Below are 17,592 nucleotides of genomic sequence, written 5' to 3'. Positions count from 1 at the left end.
GAACCTCATCAGGCCCCATGGCTTTGTCCACTTTCAGTTTTCCTAGCTCTTCCCATACATTCTCTTCTGTAAACGGAGTTACATCTACTCCACTCCCCTCCAGTTTCTTGTTACCTAGCGATGGTCCTTCTCCAGGGTCCTCTTTATGAAGAATAATGTAGAATCAAAACCATTGAGACCATCTTCAAGCTCAAAAGAATGTAAAAATGCATTGCTGGTAAAGCATAATAGTCCATGAAGAAAAATATAAAAAAAAGTAGTATATTGCTGGAGCATGTGGGAGATAAACATATCCTGTGTAATGATGACAACAGTCCAATTCCAGAATCTCCCAAATTTTGTAGAAAAGTTCATGCATCTTCTACTTTATCAAAGAATGAAGTGTGTCCCTTATGGGATACTTTGAGCCTGGCAGGAAAACGTAGCATCATACGAATTTTCAATTTAGTCAGTTGAACACAAGCCAGCCAAAAAAGCTTATGGTTCATTGCTACTGACACCGAATAGTCTTGGAACATTAGCATTTTTCCCTCATACAAAGATTCACCTTTTTTCTGATAAACATGAAGTAAATTAGTTTTATAAACAAAACTCAGTATTCACAGAATCATCACTCTAGGCACTGGGCTTTTTTTGGTCTCATCTGCCCCAAGCAGTGTACATGCTCCACTTTCATTGGCCGTGTTTAGGAGATAAGCCCAATTCCTGAGTCGGCCATGAGTCCAGAAATGGAAATAAATCTAAGATACAAGATCAATCCGGACAGAACAATTTATGGTTAGTCAGAATCCCAGAATCTAAGTTCTCTACTTTTCCCAGAATGTTTTTTTGAAGCTTGGAAGGTGGCAAGGATGGCCTCCAAGCTTTGCACATGTTCTCCAGCTCTGAGAAACTGGTCTGTTTCCCCAAAATGTTATTGGAAATTAGTAAGTTTGAAGTTTATGTTGGCGTCCACCATCTTGGATTCTGCTCCCTTTTGCTCATCTCTTTCTTTTCTTGGGATTTAGAAAAAACATAGCCGTAGTGAAGTTATGGTTGTCAATCTCCACTCGAGCACTCAGCAGTTAGTAGTCTTCAAGGCTGAAGAAACGGCTTGAAATGATCAAACATAGGTATGGAGGGAGAGGGTCCCTGGAGAACAGAAACATGTCCTCCCAATCCTACAGCATCTTGTGACACCCCCCCCCCCCAGCAATTATTTTAAAGATAAAGTGATCTTTAATTTTCTTAGAACTGATCTTAGAATTTACTCAAGAACCACATATGTATGTATTTTTTAAGCATACTGTAGTTATCAATTTAGGTGCACTGCTCATCAGTTCTGGCCCTGCCATCTGTGGTTGGCAGCAGCCATCGTAAGTTTGTGCATGAATAGGAGATGGATGGCCTAGCTTGTGAGAAAAGAAAAGGATGCCTACCTGTGTAGGAGGTGGAAGCCATCAATGCAAGCTACCACTTGTGGAAGGAGGAGACCAGTAAAGCAGTATTAAAAGACGAGATGAAATTGGGGAGGAATACAGATGGGCAGTGATACAGAACAAAGGGGAAATAGGAGGATGGTTTGCAGGAGGGATACATAGGAAAAATGAAGGGTTATAGTAAACCATTCCAGATGAGATGGAGTAATACAAATTCTCCTACCGCATTTGAGGACTCTTCTTGCACAAGATTTTGCTAAGATTTGGCAGGAGTACCCCCCACCTCAGGAAGAGATCCATCTACCAAATTTTAGGGAAATCCATTCATAGAAACAGTCCTCGATGCTTGCATAAGGATGGATAGACAGAGCAAAAACAAGAGATGCTTCGCACTGAGGAGATGTGCCTGAAAACTGAGCTGATCATTGAGGGATTCCTGCCAGTCAAGAGAGGACAGTGCCTATGAAACAAAGTGTTCTTATATTACAGAGCATGTCTAACACCTTAAGTAGTTTTTCTCCTTACTTACCGTGCTTGTATTTTTTGGATTTTAGTTGTCAGCAAGGTTCACCATTCATGTAAGAAAATAAAAGGGAAGCAAAACAAGATAATTAGTTCCTTTTAATAAATATTTTTGTTTAAACATAATGATAAACTTTTCTGAATGAGATCCATGAAAAATGACAATGCTCTTCTAATTAAAACTGGATGGTCTGAAAAAGAACAGATATTTAGAAATCCAGTAATCTAAATGTCTGATTCATAGACTGAGCTGTGCAACAGCAGTGAACAAACTGCTCAGGTCAAATATCAAAATCTTTGTCAAACATTTCTGCTAAAATTCGGGTGGAAAATGATATACGAACATTTTATATAAATGAGTTTTATAACAGCCATGAACTGGTATAGCTCAGCAAACATATTGTGCTGCTTTATTTAAAATTATCATCATCTGGCCCAAACATCAATTAAAGCAGTGTACAATCAATATAGAATACAACAATACAAAAAATACAAAATACAATACAAAAAATACAAAATACAAAAAATACAAAATACAATACAAAATACAAAAAAAAAACAATACACAAAATACACAATACACAAAATACACAAAATACACAATACACAATACACAAAATACACAATACACAAAATACACAATACACAAAATACACAATACACAAAATACACAATACACAAAAACAATATAGAATACAACAATATAGAATACCCCTACCCCTCCCTCCCTAAGTTATTTAGTTTCTTGCTCTGTTACTGCACTTATGTTACATACTGTTATTTGTAAAGGCTTCTGCCTATATATCTTATGGTTGTAAGTTACTTGTAAACCGGCACAATGTACAAACGGCTGTCGGTATATAAAATTAAATAAATAAATAAAAAACAAAACAAAACTAACTAGCTTTAAAGGGATGTATAAAATAAAGCAAAGAAGCAGAGATTTTCTGAGCCTAATTAGGTTTTTCATGAAAGAGGAATTTCAATATGACAAGAACAAACTATATTAGCCTTTATCCATAAAATCTGGATACTACTACTACACATTAATGTCCACAAAGCAGATAGGACTGTAGATTAAAATCTTGACATCACATGTGGGCACCATCTGGGTCAGATGCAAGATGCCCTAATGCAGTGTTTCCCAACCAGTGTACCTTCACACATTAGGGTGCTTTCAGACCTGATCCGGTGTGCCACAGAAAAAGAAAGTTACCACTGTCTGGTGTGCAATGAACCAGACCAGCACCTGGGCTCTGTTCTCACAGCACCTTGCATCAACAAGAGGCACCAGTGGTGGCTCTTAAACTAAAACTAATAGGAATTCTTTCTGAGAACATGGGAAATTGTGCATGCCTCTTCTTCCTAACAGCACGAGTCCTAGAGTGTAGTAATTAATGGGCAGTATATAGTGCACAAATGAATAGCTGAGATCTGCTTTAAGTGCACAGAGCACCTCTTCATCTTTCCCGAGTCTTTCAGATCTGTTTTCTACCCAGGCTAAGAAACAGAGAGAGTATAGTGAGCACTGGATGTGACTCATTTTCAGTGTTGGGAGCAGCAGCAGTAGTGAAGGAATTTTGGCTGCCAAGGTAACTGAGCTGGCTGCCCGACCACGTCAACTTTTTTTCTCCTGCAAGAGCTGGTGCATTGTGAAAAGTTCATATGCATCTTTGCCCCCTCTCCCTTTCTTTTAAAAGTTAGAAGAGACTGGTGGGGCTTTCAGCACTTCCCTAGCTCTTCTTTTGGCGACACAAGTCTTCCTCATATCTACACTGCCTGCTCCATGGAGACTGACATACCACACAACATTTTTATTAATGCAAGTGTGCCTTGGGCATGAAAAGGTTGGGAAATACTGTCCCTATCACCATTTCCAGCAATATGTAATGATTCTTGGACATTCCCATTGAAGTACTAGCTAGGCCTGCTCTTACTCAGATGGAGATCTCACAGGATTAAGCACCAATAAGAAATGATAGTTGAAGTGCACACTATACAACAACATAACTGCCTAACAGTAAAGAGATAAAAATTGAAATTAAACAGAGAGTAGGCTAAAATACTGCACTACACTTTCTGAATTAATGTTACCAAACCTTGTTGAACAAAAAGCATATACCAGTGTTTCCCAAACCTGTCCTGGAGGATCCCCAGTTAGTCAGGTTTCAGCATATCCACAATGGATATGCATGAGATATATTTGCATACAATAGAGCCAGTACATGCAAATATCCCTCATGCATATTCATTGTGGATATGCTGAAAACCTGACTGGCTGGGGGTCCTCCAAGATAGGTTTAGGAACCACTGGCATATAACCATACTATAAACAAGGGATGCCACAAGAGTGTCTCTCTCAAATTTAATCAAGGAGACGTAAAAAATTATTGCCCGACTCTGGCCGAGTTTCGCCACATGTGGTGGCTGCCTCAGGGGCTACAAACAAACATATAAAGTGTTTAATAACATAAATATAAAACATAAATAATTAAAACAAATTACAATCAAAAAATAATTAAAATCAAAACATCAGAAAACATAAAACCAATACATAAATAAATACATAAATAGAAGAAATCAAAAATGACAATGGGAACAATGAAAAGGACCAAAATTCAAAAGCAGCACCAACTGAAATAAAACAGAGCAAAAAATCAGCAGATAGTACCTGAATAATCTGAAAACAATGTTCAAGCGATGGTCTGGATAGAGTCAACAATAAAAATTCATCTGTATTGGAATAAATAAAGGTCAGCCATAAAGCATCAGAAGAAAAACATCAGTATCAATTAGAATCATAGAATACCCCTTAATTTTAGGAATACATATTTTTAAAAGGAAACAATTCTCAATGCACAAAAATAATTTGGAACAAAAAGTGTTTCAATGCCAGACTAAGAGTATGACAAATCTTGTATGTATATGTATTAAATGTATATAAGAAATGTATCTAACAAGCAGTTCAACCACACGTGGAGAGCAAATGGGTTCTGTGAGTGAAAGTGAATCTTTAATTGACTAAAAAAATGACAGCATATCCTGACTGCAACAGCTATATTAGCTATATTAGTCTCATCTAGTTGAAATGTTTATAAACTACTTATATGACAAGCCTTAATTTAATATATATTGCCAAAAAAGGGGGGGATCCGATCTAGGAATAGCATCTATTGACATAGGGGGGGGGTAAACAGAAGGACTGAACTAACGTATTACATAAAACAAATGAAAAACAGATGGAGGAAAAAATGTTTTAAATGAATACCCAGTGTACCAATTTACCAATATAAGTGAAAAGTATTGTGCTGAAAATAAATGCGGGGTGAAAAACGACTTATATTTAATGTATTCGCCAACAGTGTGTATCTCCTCTCAATGATAAATAAAAAGTGAGTGCCGAAACAAACGCCATTTTGAGCCTAAATTTGGCGCCAAAATTGTGCGAATCAATATAAGGGTGAGGTTAGATCACTATCGTAAAGTATTATTTATAACAAAGTGCAATAATCCTTAAAAACCTTCTTTTATACACATGCACACCGTTCGATATATTTGTCAATAGATAACCTTTCCCTCATTCATGATATTACACTCTCAATAGAGAACCCCTCCTCATATTTACGATAGTGATCTAACCTCACCCTTATATTGATTCGCACAATTTTGGCGCCAAATTTAGGCTCAAAATGGCGTTTGTTTCGGCACTCACTTTTTATTTATCATTGAGAGGAGATACACACTGTTGGCGAATACATTAAATATAAGTCGTTTTTCACCCCGCATTTATTGTCAGCACAATACTTTTCACTTATATTGGTAAATTGGTACACTGGGTATTCATTTAAAACATTTTTTCCTCCATCTGTTTTTCATTTGTTTTATGTAATACGTTAGTTCAGTCCTTCTGTTTACCCCCCCCCTATGTCAATAGATGCTATTCCTAGATCGGATCCCCCCCTTTTTTGGCAATATATATTAAATTAAGGCTTGTCATATAAGTAGTTTATAAACATTTCAACTAGATGAGACTAATATAGCTAATATAGCTGTTGCAGTCAGGATATGCTGTCATTTTTTTAGTCAATTAAAGATTCACTTTCACTCACAGAACCCATTTGCTCTCCACGTGTGGTTGAACTGCTTGTTAGATACATTTCTTATATACATTTAATACATATACATACAAGATTTGTCATACTCTTAGTCTGGCATTGAAACACTTTTTGTTCCAAATTATTTTTGTGCATTGAGAATTGTTTCCTTTTAAAAATATGTATTCCTAAAATTAAGGGGTATTCTATGATTCTAATTGATACTGATGTTTTTCTTCTGATGCTTTATGGCTGACCTTTATTTATTCCAATACAGATGAATTTTTATTGTTGACTCTATCCAGACCATCGCTTGAACATTGTTTTCAGATTATTCAGGTACTATCTGCTGATTTTTTGCTCTGTTTTATTTCAGTTGGTGCTGCTTTTGAATTTTGGTCCTTTTCATTGTTCCCATTGTCATTTTTGATTTCTTCTATTTATGTATTTATTTATGTATTGGTTTTATGTTTTCTGATGTTTTGATTTTAATTATTTTTTGATTGTAATTTGTTTTAATTATTTATGTTTTATATTTATGTTATTAAACACTTTATATGTTTGTTTGTAGCCCCTGAGGCAGCCACCACATGTGGCGAAACTCGGCCAGAGTCGGGCAATAATTTTTTACGTCTCCTTGATTAAATTTGAGAAAGACACTCTTGTGGCATCCCTTGTTTGTTGCTTACCTACGGTTTCACTGGATCGCCTACCCTGCTGTTTTTTGGATATAACCATACTATACATCTAATTATTATACTTCATGCATCTTTACAGAACACTTCAGATTTACCTAAAATGATTTTTTTAAAATGGGGACATGAATATCTATCACACAGTGTATACATCTTTGTAAACTGTTCTGTAGCCTGTTAAGTATGTTCTGACAATATTATAAAACACTAGAAACACCATAAAGTCCATTTCAAATTTCAAAAACTTTCTGGTCTGTATTAGGGAGGTACTGTTTGCCTACAGTTCTTAGTTTTATGTCAAGCTTTTCCCTAGAGAAGAACTAAACAAAAGGCTGCAAATGCAAAACTGCTTTTAATGCAAGACTAGATGCACTCCTGGGCAAAGAACTTAAATGCCACATTTACATGAAAGTAATCCTTTAGTTTTTCATAGACATCATCTAAGAACATCAAAATATCTAAGAACACAACCTGGTCTTGTTTTCAGCTAGGAAAAGTATTCTATGTTAATGGGTTAATGATTCCAGACACACCCCCCCGATTTGGTATTGTGGAAGAAACTAAAGCAGAGTTGCTTTCCTGTAACAGGTATTCTCCAAGGACAGCAGGATGCTAGTCCTCGCACATAGGTGACATCATCAGATGGAGCCCAATGCGGAAAACTTTCTACAAAAAAACTTTGACTAGGCACACTGAGCATGCCCAGTACGCCCTATACCATGTGTTCCCGCAGGGTCCCTCTTCAGTCTCGAAACAGAATTACAATAAAATAAAAATAAGAGAAACCCAACTCTGCGGGGTGGCGGGTGAGTTTCGAAGGACTAACATCCTGCTGTCCTCTAAGAACATCTGTTACAGGTAAGCAACTCTGCTTTCTCCGAGGACAAGCAGGATGGCAGTCCTCACACATGGGTGAATCCCTAGCTACAGGCTGCTCCAACAGAAAAGGGAACCGGCAGACACCTAACCAGGTGCCAACAGGCACAACACCAGTGCTGTTGGTAACAGAGGGGGGAGAAAGCCTGAACCCAAACAGGCCCCAGGTTGGGAGAGTTGGGTTCTACACCTCAAACAGGCTCCAGAGGACAGACTGGCCGAACCTACTGTCGCATCGGCCATCCCTATCCAGGCAGTAGTATAAAATAAACACGTGACGAGAACTTCACGTCACAACCTTGTAGCTCTCCTCCACAAGAAATGCTCGCAAGTGGGCCACCCATGTTGCAATGGCTCCAAAAGAATGAGCCTTGACATTACCCCAAGATGCAGTCCTGCATGGGCATATCAGAAGGATATGTAATCTGCTGGCCAATTGGATATTGTCTGTTTGCCAACAGCAATGCGCAATCTATTCCTATCAAAAGAAAATTAAGAAGTTGGGTGGACTGTCTATGGACTTCTGTCCGCTCCAGGCAGAGGATAAGGCTCACTTGAAGTTCAAACTGTGCAGTGCTCATTCACCTTAGTGCGAATGGGGCCTGGGAAAGAAAACTGGCAGGACAATTGACTGGTTAAGATGGAAATCAGTCACCACCTTAGGCAGGAAGTTAGGGTGCGTACGCAAGACCACCCTGTCACGACAGAACTTAGTATAAAGCTGGATAAATCACTATGGTCTGGAGCTCACTGACCCTGTGCGCTGAAGTGACTGCCACCAAAATATGACCTTTCAGGTCAGTACTTCAGGTCACAGATGCACAGCTGCTTAAAGGGAGCTTTCATCAGCTGAGCCAACACCACGTTGAGGTCCCAAGGGACAGCAGGAGGCCTTGGGAGGACTTCAATTGAAGCAGGCCTCACATGAAACAGAGATGAGTGTACCATCTACACCGTGGTGGTATACGCAAATCGCACTAAAATGAACTCTGACGGAGAGGTGTAGAATGTAGTCAAACAGTTTTGTTTTTTTTTGGGAGGGGGGGCGGCAGGATAACAGATCTAGGGCCTTCTGCTCACGCCACATGGAAAACCACCTCCACTTCAGTCCATAGGACTTTCTAGTGGGAGGCTTTCTGGAAGCCACCAGGACCAGAAACATATCCTCTGAAAGATCAAATGGCTGCAGGATTAACCTCTCAACTTCCAGGCTGTGAGCGACAGGGCCTGGAGATTGGGATGCCAAAGCCTGCCCTGATCTTGTGCAATGAGATGTGGGGAAGCTCCCACATTGATCGGTTTCTGGATGGACAACGTCCACAGGAATGGAAACAAGACCTGTCTTGGCCAATGAGGGGCTATGAGGCTCATAGTCCCTCTGTCCTCACGAAGCTTGAGGAGAGTCTTCGCCACTAAAGGGATCGAAGGATATGCATACAGAAGACCTCTGCCCCAATGACGGGCAAGGGTGTCCAAGGTTGGTTTACCGTCTGACCTGAACAGGGAACAGAACAGAGGCACCTTCCTGTTGCAGGGGGACGCAAACAGATCTACATCCGGGATTCCCCAGAGTCAGAAAATTTGATTTGCTATCCCCTGGTCCAGGAACCACTCATAGGTTTGAAGGCTCAACTCAGCCTGTCTGCTACCAAGTTCTCTGTTCCGGCCAGGTACATGGCCCTGATCTGGACCACTTCCTGACACAGGAGGTACCATTCTGTGCCTCCCTGCTTATTGACATACCACATGGCTACTTGGTTGTAGGTCTGGATCAGGACAACTTTGTTGAACAGCTGAAAGCCTATAGCGCTTACCTGATAATCTGAAGCTCCAGGAAGCTGATTTGACAAGAACATCCCTGAGCAGACCACAATCCCTGGGTGCCGAGCCCATCTACATGAGCTCCCCACCCCAGGGTAGATGCATCTGTGGTTAGCAAAATTTGAGTAGGGAGACTCCAAAAAGTAATCCTCTATTCCAGATTGGAGAGTACCCACAACCAGGACAAAGAGTCCCACAGAGACAGGATGACTCAGATGCAAGCTTGGAGGCTCTGGGTGGCCTGGCGCCACTGCAACCTCTGGGTCCACTGGGCTCTGTGCAATTGCAAGCATGCCAAGGGAGTGACATGAACGGTCATGGCCATGTGACCTAAAAGTCTCAACATGTGCCAGGCTGAAACCTGCTGGCTCTGTTGCAATGGGTTGCCAGAGTGATAGCCCTCTGGCGCGGCAGAAAAACCCTGGCTTGAGCAGTGTCTAGCAGGGCTCTTATGAAGTCCAACTGATTTGAAGAACTGAGATGGGACTTTGGGTAGTTGAAACGAACCCTTGTGACTCCAACACCCAAATGGTCAAGCGTATGGATCAGATGGCCCCTGCCTGAGACATGCTCTTGACCAGCCAATTGTCCAGATACGTGAAAACATGCAGTCCCAGTCTGCAGAGGTGCGCTGCCACCATGACCAGGCTTTTTGTGAAGATCCGGTGGGGCAGACGTGAGCCCGAACGGCAACACCCGGTACTGGAAGTGCTGTTTTCCCACCACAAATCGGGGATACTTACTGTGACCGGGGAAGATCTTGATATGGGTGTATGCGTCTTTTAGGAGCATAGCCAGTCCCCTTTTTGCAAAAAAAAAAAAAAGGGGGGGGGGTAATCAAGATGCCCAGGGAAACCATCTTGAACTTTTTTTTTTTAGAAACTTGCTCAAGACTCTCAGGTCTAGAATGGGACAGTCTCGTCCTGTTTTCTTTGGAATCAGAAAATACCTGGAGTAGAATCCCTGCCCTCTTTGCCCTGGTGGTACAGGCTCGACTGATCTGGCCATTAAGATGGAGGAAAGCTCTGCTTGTAGCACCTCCTGATGCACTACTAGCCCCCCCCCCCCCAAAAAAAAAAAAAAAAAAGAGTACAGAGGGCAGTTTGGTGGGACACCCAATAGATTTAATTGGTACCCCGGCAGACATGGACAAATTCCGCTGGTCCAAAGTTACACTGAGCCACGGTTCGCAAAGAACCACAGCCTGCCACCGACCATCATCCCAAGTTATGAGCAACTGGCTTATGCCCCCACAGCCCAGTCAAAACCCCATCCATGGAGTTGACTGAGGAGATGGCTGGGGCTTGGGAGCTCTCTGCTCCCTGGAACGGCCATAGACATTTTGATTGTGTGGATGGGATCGAGGCGGCGGAGGATAGTATTTCTTTAGCAAAAGAAAAAGACTTCCTGAGCCCCAGCCTTGACCACCTCCTGGATGAGGAGGACGGGTCACGAGTGCTGGTGGAGAGTTTCATGATGGTCCCAGAGCTGAGCCACAGCACCTGTCACCCTATCTACAAAGAAATTCTCTCCAGTGCAAGGCACATCAGCAAGTCATTCTTGTACCTCTGGTCTGAGATCAGAGGCCTGCAGCCATGCCAATCTGCAGGCACCAATTCCCATTGTAGAGACCTTTTATGCCATTTTCAAAACATCGTAGATTGCAAGGTCCTTGTGTTTTCCCCACACTCCAAACCCTTGGGCACCAGAGACAAGAAGGTGTCTTGCTGCTGTTGAGGCAGCTGCACAGCCACCTCCTGTATCTGCTTCCAGATGTCCCGTGAGTACTGGTTCATGTAGAGCTGGTAGGCAGCAATGTGGGTAAGCATGGTGCCTTGGAACACCTTCCTCCCAAGAGGGTCCAACACACTATAGTCCTACCCTGGGGGTGATGAGGAGCTAGTCCAAGAGCACTTGGCCTTCTTGAGGTGGATTTGACCACTACCAATTGGTGGGGCAGCTGATACTTATCGAATTCAGCAGCCTTCTGGACAAGGTAAACTCCATCTGCCTTCTTATTCATAGGAGGCTCTGTGAGGGAGTGTTCCCAAATCCTCAGTAGCAACTCTCTAAGGATTTCGTGTACAGAGACCGCAACAATCTCCTTAGGAGACTCCACGAACTGAAAAACCTCAAGCATTTTGTGCCTGGCATCTTCTTCAGGCACAAGCTGGAATGTGATGGCTTCTGCCATCACCCTGACAAAACGTGCAAAGCTTAAGCCCTCAGATGGTAAGTGCCATGATACTCAGCAAGAAAATGTAACCCTGCTCCTTTAAAAATCTAAATAAGGGAAAGTTATTAAAAATATTTTGGGGAGATATCTGATAAAATGAAAAGTTAGAAGTCTGCACTCTCATCATGGAGCACAAATGAGGCACATTAACGTGGCTGACCTCAATATGTGCATGGATAGAAGCACTTAAAAGGGTTTAATACAGATAGCTCCCTGTTCCCACAAAATTAAAAACCCATTAAAACTGGTCCCATAAGTAGTAGTAGGAGCCAAGAGGTAAATGGTTTTGGGTTTCAGAGCTGCTGTAGACACATAAGAAGTACATTAGTAGGAGAAAATTCCCAGGTGGCATGGGAGAAGCCCTCTTCCACAGCTGCAAATTTACAAATTCTGCCCAAGCTGGCTGCTGAGAAGAGGGAAGATCGCTGGCCCCTCCACTCCACCACCCAGTCACAGCACCCACTCCACAGATCTGATGGGCTGCCCAGGGGGCCAGTCAGGTCAGCCACGTGGCTGCTGCTGATCACAGCAGCTCCATGCCTATGGAGCTCCTGTGCCCAACATTAGGCCCTTGTGGTAGCCTCTCCACTTTATCCTATCTTTTCTCCGTGGTGGCAGGGGCTCCCTGGTCCTGCTCTCTTACCACCTCTTTCACTTCATCCACAGTGGTAGGAATCACATCTGCTGTGCTTCTCTAGGTGGGAAGCAGCTAAGAGGCCTCCCGCTGCTACTTCAAGGGTCTCTACTGCTCTCTTCTATTGATGGTCCCATCATCATCATCAGGCAGTGGCAAAAGGGAAAAAAATAAAACAAAAGAGTACCCATTCTCTTTGGGTCCTACTTGGATCCCTCTCCACAAACACTAATGTAAATAAAAACTTTTTTTTTTTTTTGTTAAAAACTTAAAGGTCAGAGAGTCTGTGAGACACTGTAAGCAAATGTGTTTGTGAGCCTGAGCGAGCATGTGTGTCAGCACGTGAATGAGCGAAAGTAAGAGTATGTCAGTGGGTGTGAGCAAGCGCATATGTGCCAATGAGCATATTTATCTGTGCGCGTGTGTTAGTGAGCGTGTGTAACCGTGGGCGAGAGTATCAGAGAATGTGTGGGTGTCGGCAAGCATGTGTGTGTGTATGAGCGAGAGAGAAAGGAGAAATTTTGTGCACCACCACCACCACCACCACCTGCTCTCGCTCGCACCCTTTCCACTAATCCAAAACAATCTCAGGATATGAGTGGAGGATTTTTTTTTAATCCTTAGACTTAATTATTGGATATTATTTATCTGATCATTTGAAAGATTTTGCTATTTTTGGACGTTTTAAAAAATATTAGTTTTTAATTATTGGATGCTCTGTTCATCGGCTGCTTGAAATATGGTTTTACTATTATGTATGTTTTATATTTCTTAACTTTGTTTGTGGTTTGGCTTGTTGAGGTTGCCAGTTCAGTTTTTGTATGTTTCTATTTACACTTATGGTTTTATTCTGTTTTCATGAGGGTCAGTGACCAAGGCGAGGTATTCTGCTAGCATGTAGTTTCTGTGTAGGGATCTATAGCAGCCCAGCTTGTTCCATTTTCCTAACAGGAGGTGTATTGGTGTCTCAGAGCTTGGTGTAGTATTTTCAGTGCTGTCTTTTCATAGGTGGGGTCGTTACTGTTTGAATTCTGGCAGTTAGTGTTGTTTGGGTATGGAAGGCTATATTAAATTCTAATTCAGTTTACTCATGAATTTCTGAGAGTTTCTGCCTGAACTCAGAGAGGCAGCTGGCTGTGAAACCAGTGAGTCTCCTTGAAAGTGTGTGTGCCAAGAAGGGGGTGGGAGAATAGGATATGGAGAGGACTGCTGCAAACTGTGGAAGGTCTGACAGCAGTTAAGCTTTTCATGAGATGGCAGTGCTAGATTGGGGGGCACTCAATGAATACGTATAGGGGCAACAGCACAACAGTAGAATGTGTGTGAGGCAGGATTCCTAAGTTCAATAGATTCCATTGTGCTTATCCCAGGGGCAAGCAATGGATTTCCCCCAAGTCCACCTTAATAATGTTTATGGACTTTTCTTCCAGGAACTTATCCAAACCGTTTTTTGTTTTTTTAACCCAGCTACACTAACAGCTTTTAAAACATTCTCTGGCAAAGAATTGCAGAGTATTGTGATGATACGTTTAAGACAAATATTTTTTCATTCATCTAGTAACTTCACTGCATGTCCTCGCATTTACCAGTTCAATGCCACTCGTTTTATAGCCTCTATCATATCTCCCCCTCAGTCGTCTCTTCTCCAAGCTGAATAGCCCTAACCTCTTTAGCCTTTGCTCATAGGGGACTCGTTCCATCCCCTTTATCATGTTGGTCAGCCTTCTCTGTACCTTTTCTAATTCTGCTATATCTTTTTTGAGACGCAGTGACCAGAACTGCACACAGTATTCAAAGTGCAGTCACACTATGAAGCAACAGAGAGGCACGATGACATTTTGTTTTATTCTCTATTCCTCTTTCCTAATAATTCCTAGGCATTCTATTTGCTTTGTTGGCCACCGCCGCCCAGTGGGCAGAGGTTTTCAATATATGATCCACGATGACGCCTAGATCTTTTTCCTGGATGGTGACTGCCAATGTGGAACCTTGCATCATGTAGCTGTAATTTAGGTTCCTCTTCCCTATGAGCATCACTTTGCTCTTGTCTATATTAAATGCCACCTGGATGCCCAGTCTCCTCCCAAGATCCTCTTGCAATTTCTCACAGTCCACTTGTTATTTAACAACTTTAAATAATTTTGTATCATCAGCAAATTTGACCATCTCATTCATTATTCCCATCTCTAGGTCATTTATAAATGTGTTAAACAGCAGCAGTCCCAGTACAGATCCTTGGGACACTCTACTAGTCACCTTTCTCCAATGAGAAAATTGACCATTTAGCAATACTGTTTTCTTTTAACCAGTTCTCAGTCCACAACAGAATATTGCCTCCTATCCCCTTACTTTTTAATTTCCTCAAAGGTTTCTCATGAGGTACTTTGTCAAATGCTTTCTGAAAGTCCAGATATATTATGTCATCTGGCTCACCTTTATCCATATGTTTATGCCCTCAAAAAGATGTAGCAGATTGGTGAGGCAAGACTTCCCTTGGCTAAATCCATGTTGGGTTTGTCCCATTAAACTATGACTGACTATAAGTTCAGCAATTCTGTTCTTTATAATAGTTTTGATCATTTTTAAAGAATAAAATTGCTGAAAATATAGGTCAAACTTCATTTCAGCGACCAAAATCTTGCTGAAATGAAGTTTGACATATGAAGGGTAGAACCTAACTGAACGCCTAATGAAATCATCACAGGTTTTATTGGGATAAGTATACCTAACATTATGGGAGCCACAGCTTCAGCAGTAGATCTAAGAATAAACCAAACTGCCTCTGATTTAGATGGATTCATCTGGAGATTATGATTAGGCAGCCCATCCACAACCCTGACCAAACAATTATTAAAAGAAGATAAATTGATCAATTCTTTTTTATTTAAAAAAAAAAAGTAAGCAGTAATTTGTAAGTCATCCGCACAGAATGAAGGACAAAAATCGCAAACCGTGGATTATAACCAACAATGGAGAAACAAAAATGTTAAAGGTGATAATGTGGAGGCCTGTGGGACTCCAAATAGAAGACGCACAACATTATGTGCTGATCTTGTCAGCTAAGCAGGGTTGGGCCTGGTTAGTACTTGGATCCTTTCAATCTACATGAAAAGCTGTGAGAAATTGCCCCAGGAATAAAGATGTGGAGATATGCGAGTAGTTCCAATACACCAAAAACAGTAAAACAACAAAAAAAACAAAAAAAAAGCAACACTTATCAATATAAAGCTCTTACAGGTTTTACATTGTTTTAAAATTAATATTTTTAAATTTTAAAATGCACCACAAAGAAAAACTTCTCCCTTTGCCTACAGTGAAACAGTTCCACTGCACACACTACTACTGTACTAGAAATATACATGTGAGAAAGACAATATGGTGCGTTAGGCAACTGAGCAACCTGACTGCCTGTATAACTTGCAGTGATGTATATTTTCTATCATAGCTTCTGGTTGTACAGCCTTTAACTCGCCCTTTTACCACTTCAAGTCACCTTAGTTCAGAAGATGTGATTAACTGAAAGAACCAGGGACAGCAAAATGCCTTTTTGGTTGGGAGGCCAGGCCAACCAACTTCTATTCCCAACCCCCTCTATCCCCTACCACCACTGCCTCTCACATCCTCACTCATATCCACTCAATTGCCAATTTCCTACTTCCCCTCTCAACTCCCCGGTCAGTCTACAAATGTCTGCTCTGCCCTCCCCCACTATCTCTATTGTCCCACCCAAGAGCATTTTGCCTCTGCTCTTCCCCCCCTGGACTTGTTTTTCATCTCCTCCCTACCAATCTGCTAGTCTCCTTTCTCCCCTCATTCTCGAGTCCTCTCTCTCCTTTCCCGCCTCCTCTTTCCAAACAGCTCCAAACCTGTTAACTGCTCCTGCTGATCCCTCCCCACCCCCCACCTTTGCCCTGGCATCTCTAGTCATCTGGGCTGCTCCTCTTCTGGCCTGGTGCCTTTAACCAGATGCCAGCACTAGCATTTTCTGCTCCTCCTGCAATATTAAGTTCAAACATCAGCTCTTTGACCCATGCAGCACTCTGTATCTAAAGTCCCGAGGTTCAAATAGCTGACATTTGAACCAAGCAGCCACAGAAAACATAGAAGACATGTTGATGCTGGCTGCAGGAAGAGCATTAAGCTGGTTAAATGCAGGAGCAGCAGCAGCCTGATCAGACAGAATCACCAGGACAAAGGGAGTGCAGAGGATTGACAAGAGCGTAAATCTGTTGCCTTCTCGGTCACGTAGGCTGCTTCTTATGTTTTAATGGGTCATTTCCATCTCCAAACAAGTGTCCATGACCTGCCCAAAGTTGATCAAGTCATGGCTGCTGTGGTCACCTCATTCTGATGCTTATATAAAGAACTTAATAGATCAGTGTTTCCCCAACCATTGTGCCATGGAAAAAAGTGTCACCACTGCTGATGCTCAGACCAAGATCAGTACTTGGGCTCAGATTTCAATGCCTCATAGCAATATGAGATACCAGCAGTGGCTCCTAAACATGGAGGAGCTCCTTTCTGAGAACATGTGAAATCAGATATGCCTCAACTTCCTAGCTACAGCATGAGCCACTGAGTGTGGTAATTAATGGGGAGCCTGCAGGACAGGGATATCTGGGACTTATTTTGTGCAGCACACACACACACTGCGCACAGTACCACCCTCCTTTGAGTCTATCCATCCTCTGCTCTATTCCCAGGCTGAGTTAGATAGAGTCAGCCTGCACTGAGCACTGTATGTATCTTACTCAAAGTATCTAGGGGCAGCTGCAGAGAAGCAGCTGTGGTAACCACACATGGCATCCAAAGTAACTAACTTAATGGTTGGTCTTTCCACACCAACTTTTCCCTTATGTTTAGAAGGTATTGGTCCATCAGGATCGGTTCATGTGCGTTTTCACTTCCCTTTGTTTTAAAGTTTGGAAGTCAGACTGATGGGGCTTTCAGTGCTTCTCTAGCTTTTTTTGGCCATATGAGACCTCTTCATGTCCACCCTTAAAAAATAGTTCCATAGAGGTTGGCGTGCCACAACAACAATTTTGATAAAGGTGTACTTTGGGCTTAAAAAGGCTGGGAAACACAGGAATAGATTTGCAGAACTGATACATCATGATATCTCTCTCTAGACCCAATAGTCTAGAAATACATATCTATAACTGTTCCAAATGTATGTGAAATCACAGAAAAACAATATTTAAAAAATTAATCTTTCAAAGCATTCACTTCATGAATGATAAAAAGGTGCTCCAGTACTCTAGTACATTATTTTCAAATTAAACATTTTGGAAACAAT

General features: G+C 41.7%; 1 protein-coding gene across 1 annotated transcript in view; it reads right to left on the bottom strand.

Moving 5' to 3' along the window:
• Window positions 1-17,592, bottom strand: part of MPC1 (mitochondrial pyruvate carrier 1) — a 43,227-nt gene that overhangs the window by 23,749 nt on the left and 1,886 nt on the right. Inside the window, exon 2 of the mRNA XM_029594112.1 lies at window positions 1,948-1,951. Coding sequence (XP_029449972.1) covers window positions 1,948-1,951 — 4 coding nt within the window. The remainder of the gene's footprint in view (window positions 1-1,947; window positions 1,952-17,592) is intronic.

Source organism: Rhinatrema bivittatum, chromosome 3 (assembly GCF_901001135.1).
Source record: "Rhinatrema bivittatum chromosome 3, aRhiBiv1.1, whole genome shotgun sequence".
Taxonomy (NCBI): domain Eukaryota; kingdom Metazoa; phylum Chordata; class Amphibia; order Gymnophiona; family Rhinatrematidae; genus Rhinatrema; species Rhinatrema bivittatum.
The sequence above is the reverse complement of the archived record's forward strand: the minus strand, read 5'-3'. Positions and strand labels throughout refer to the sequence as shown.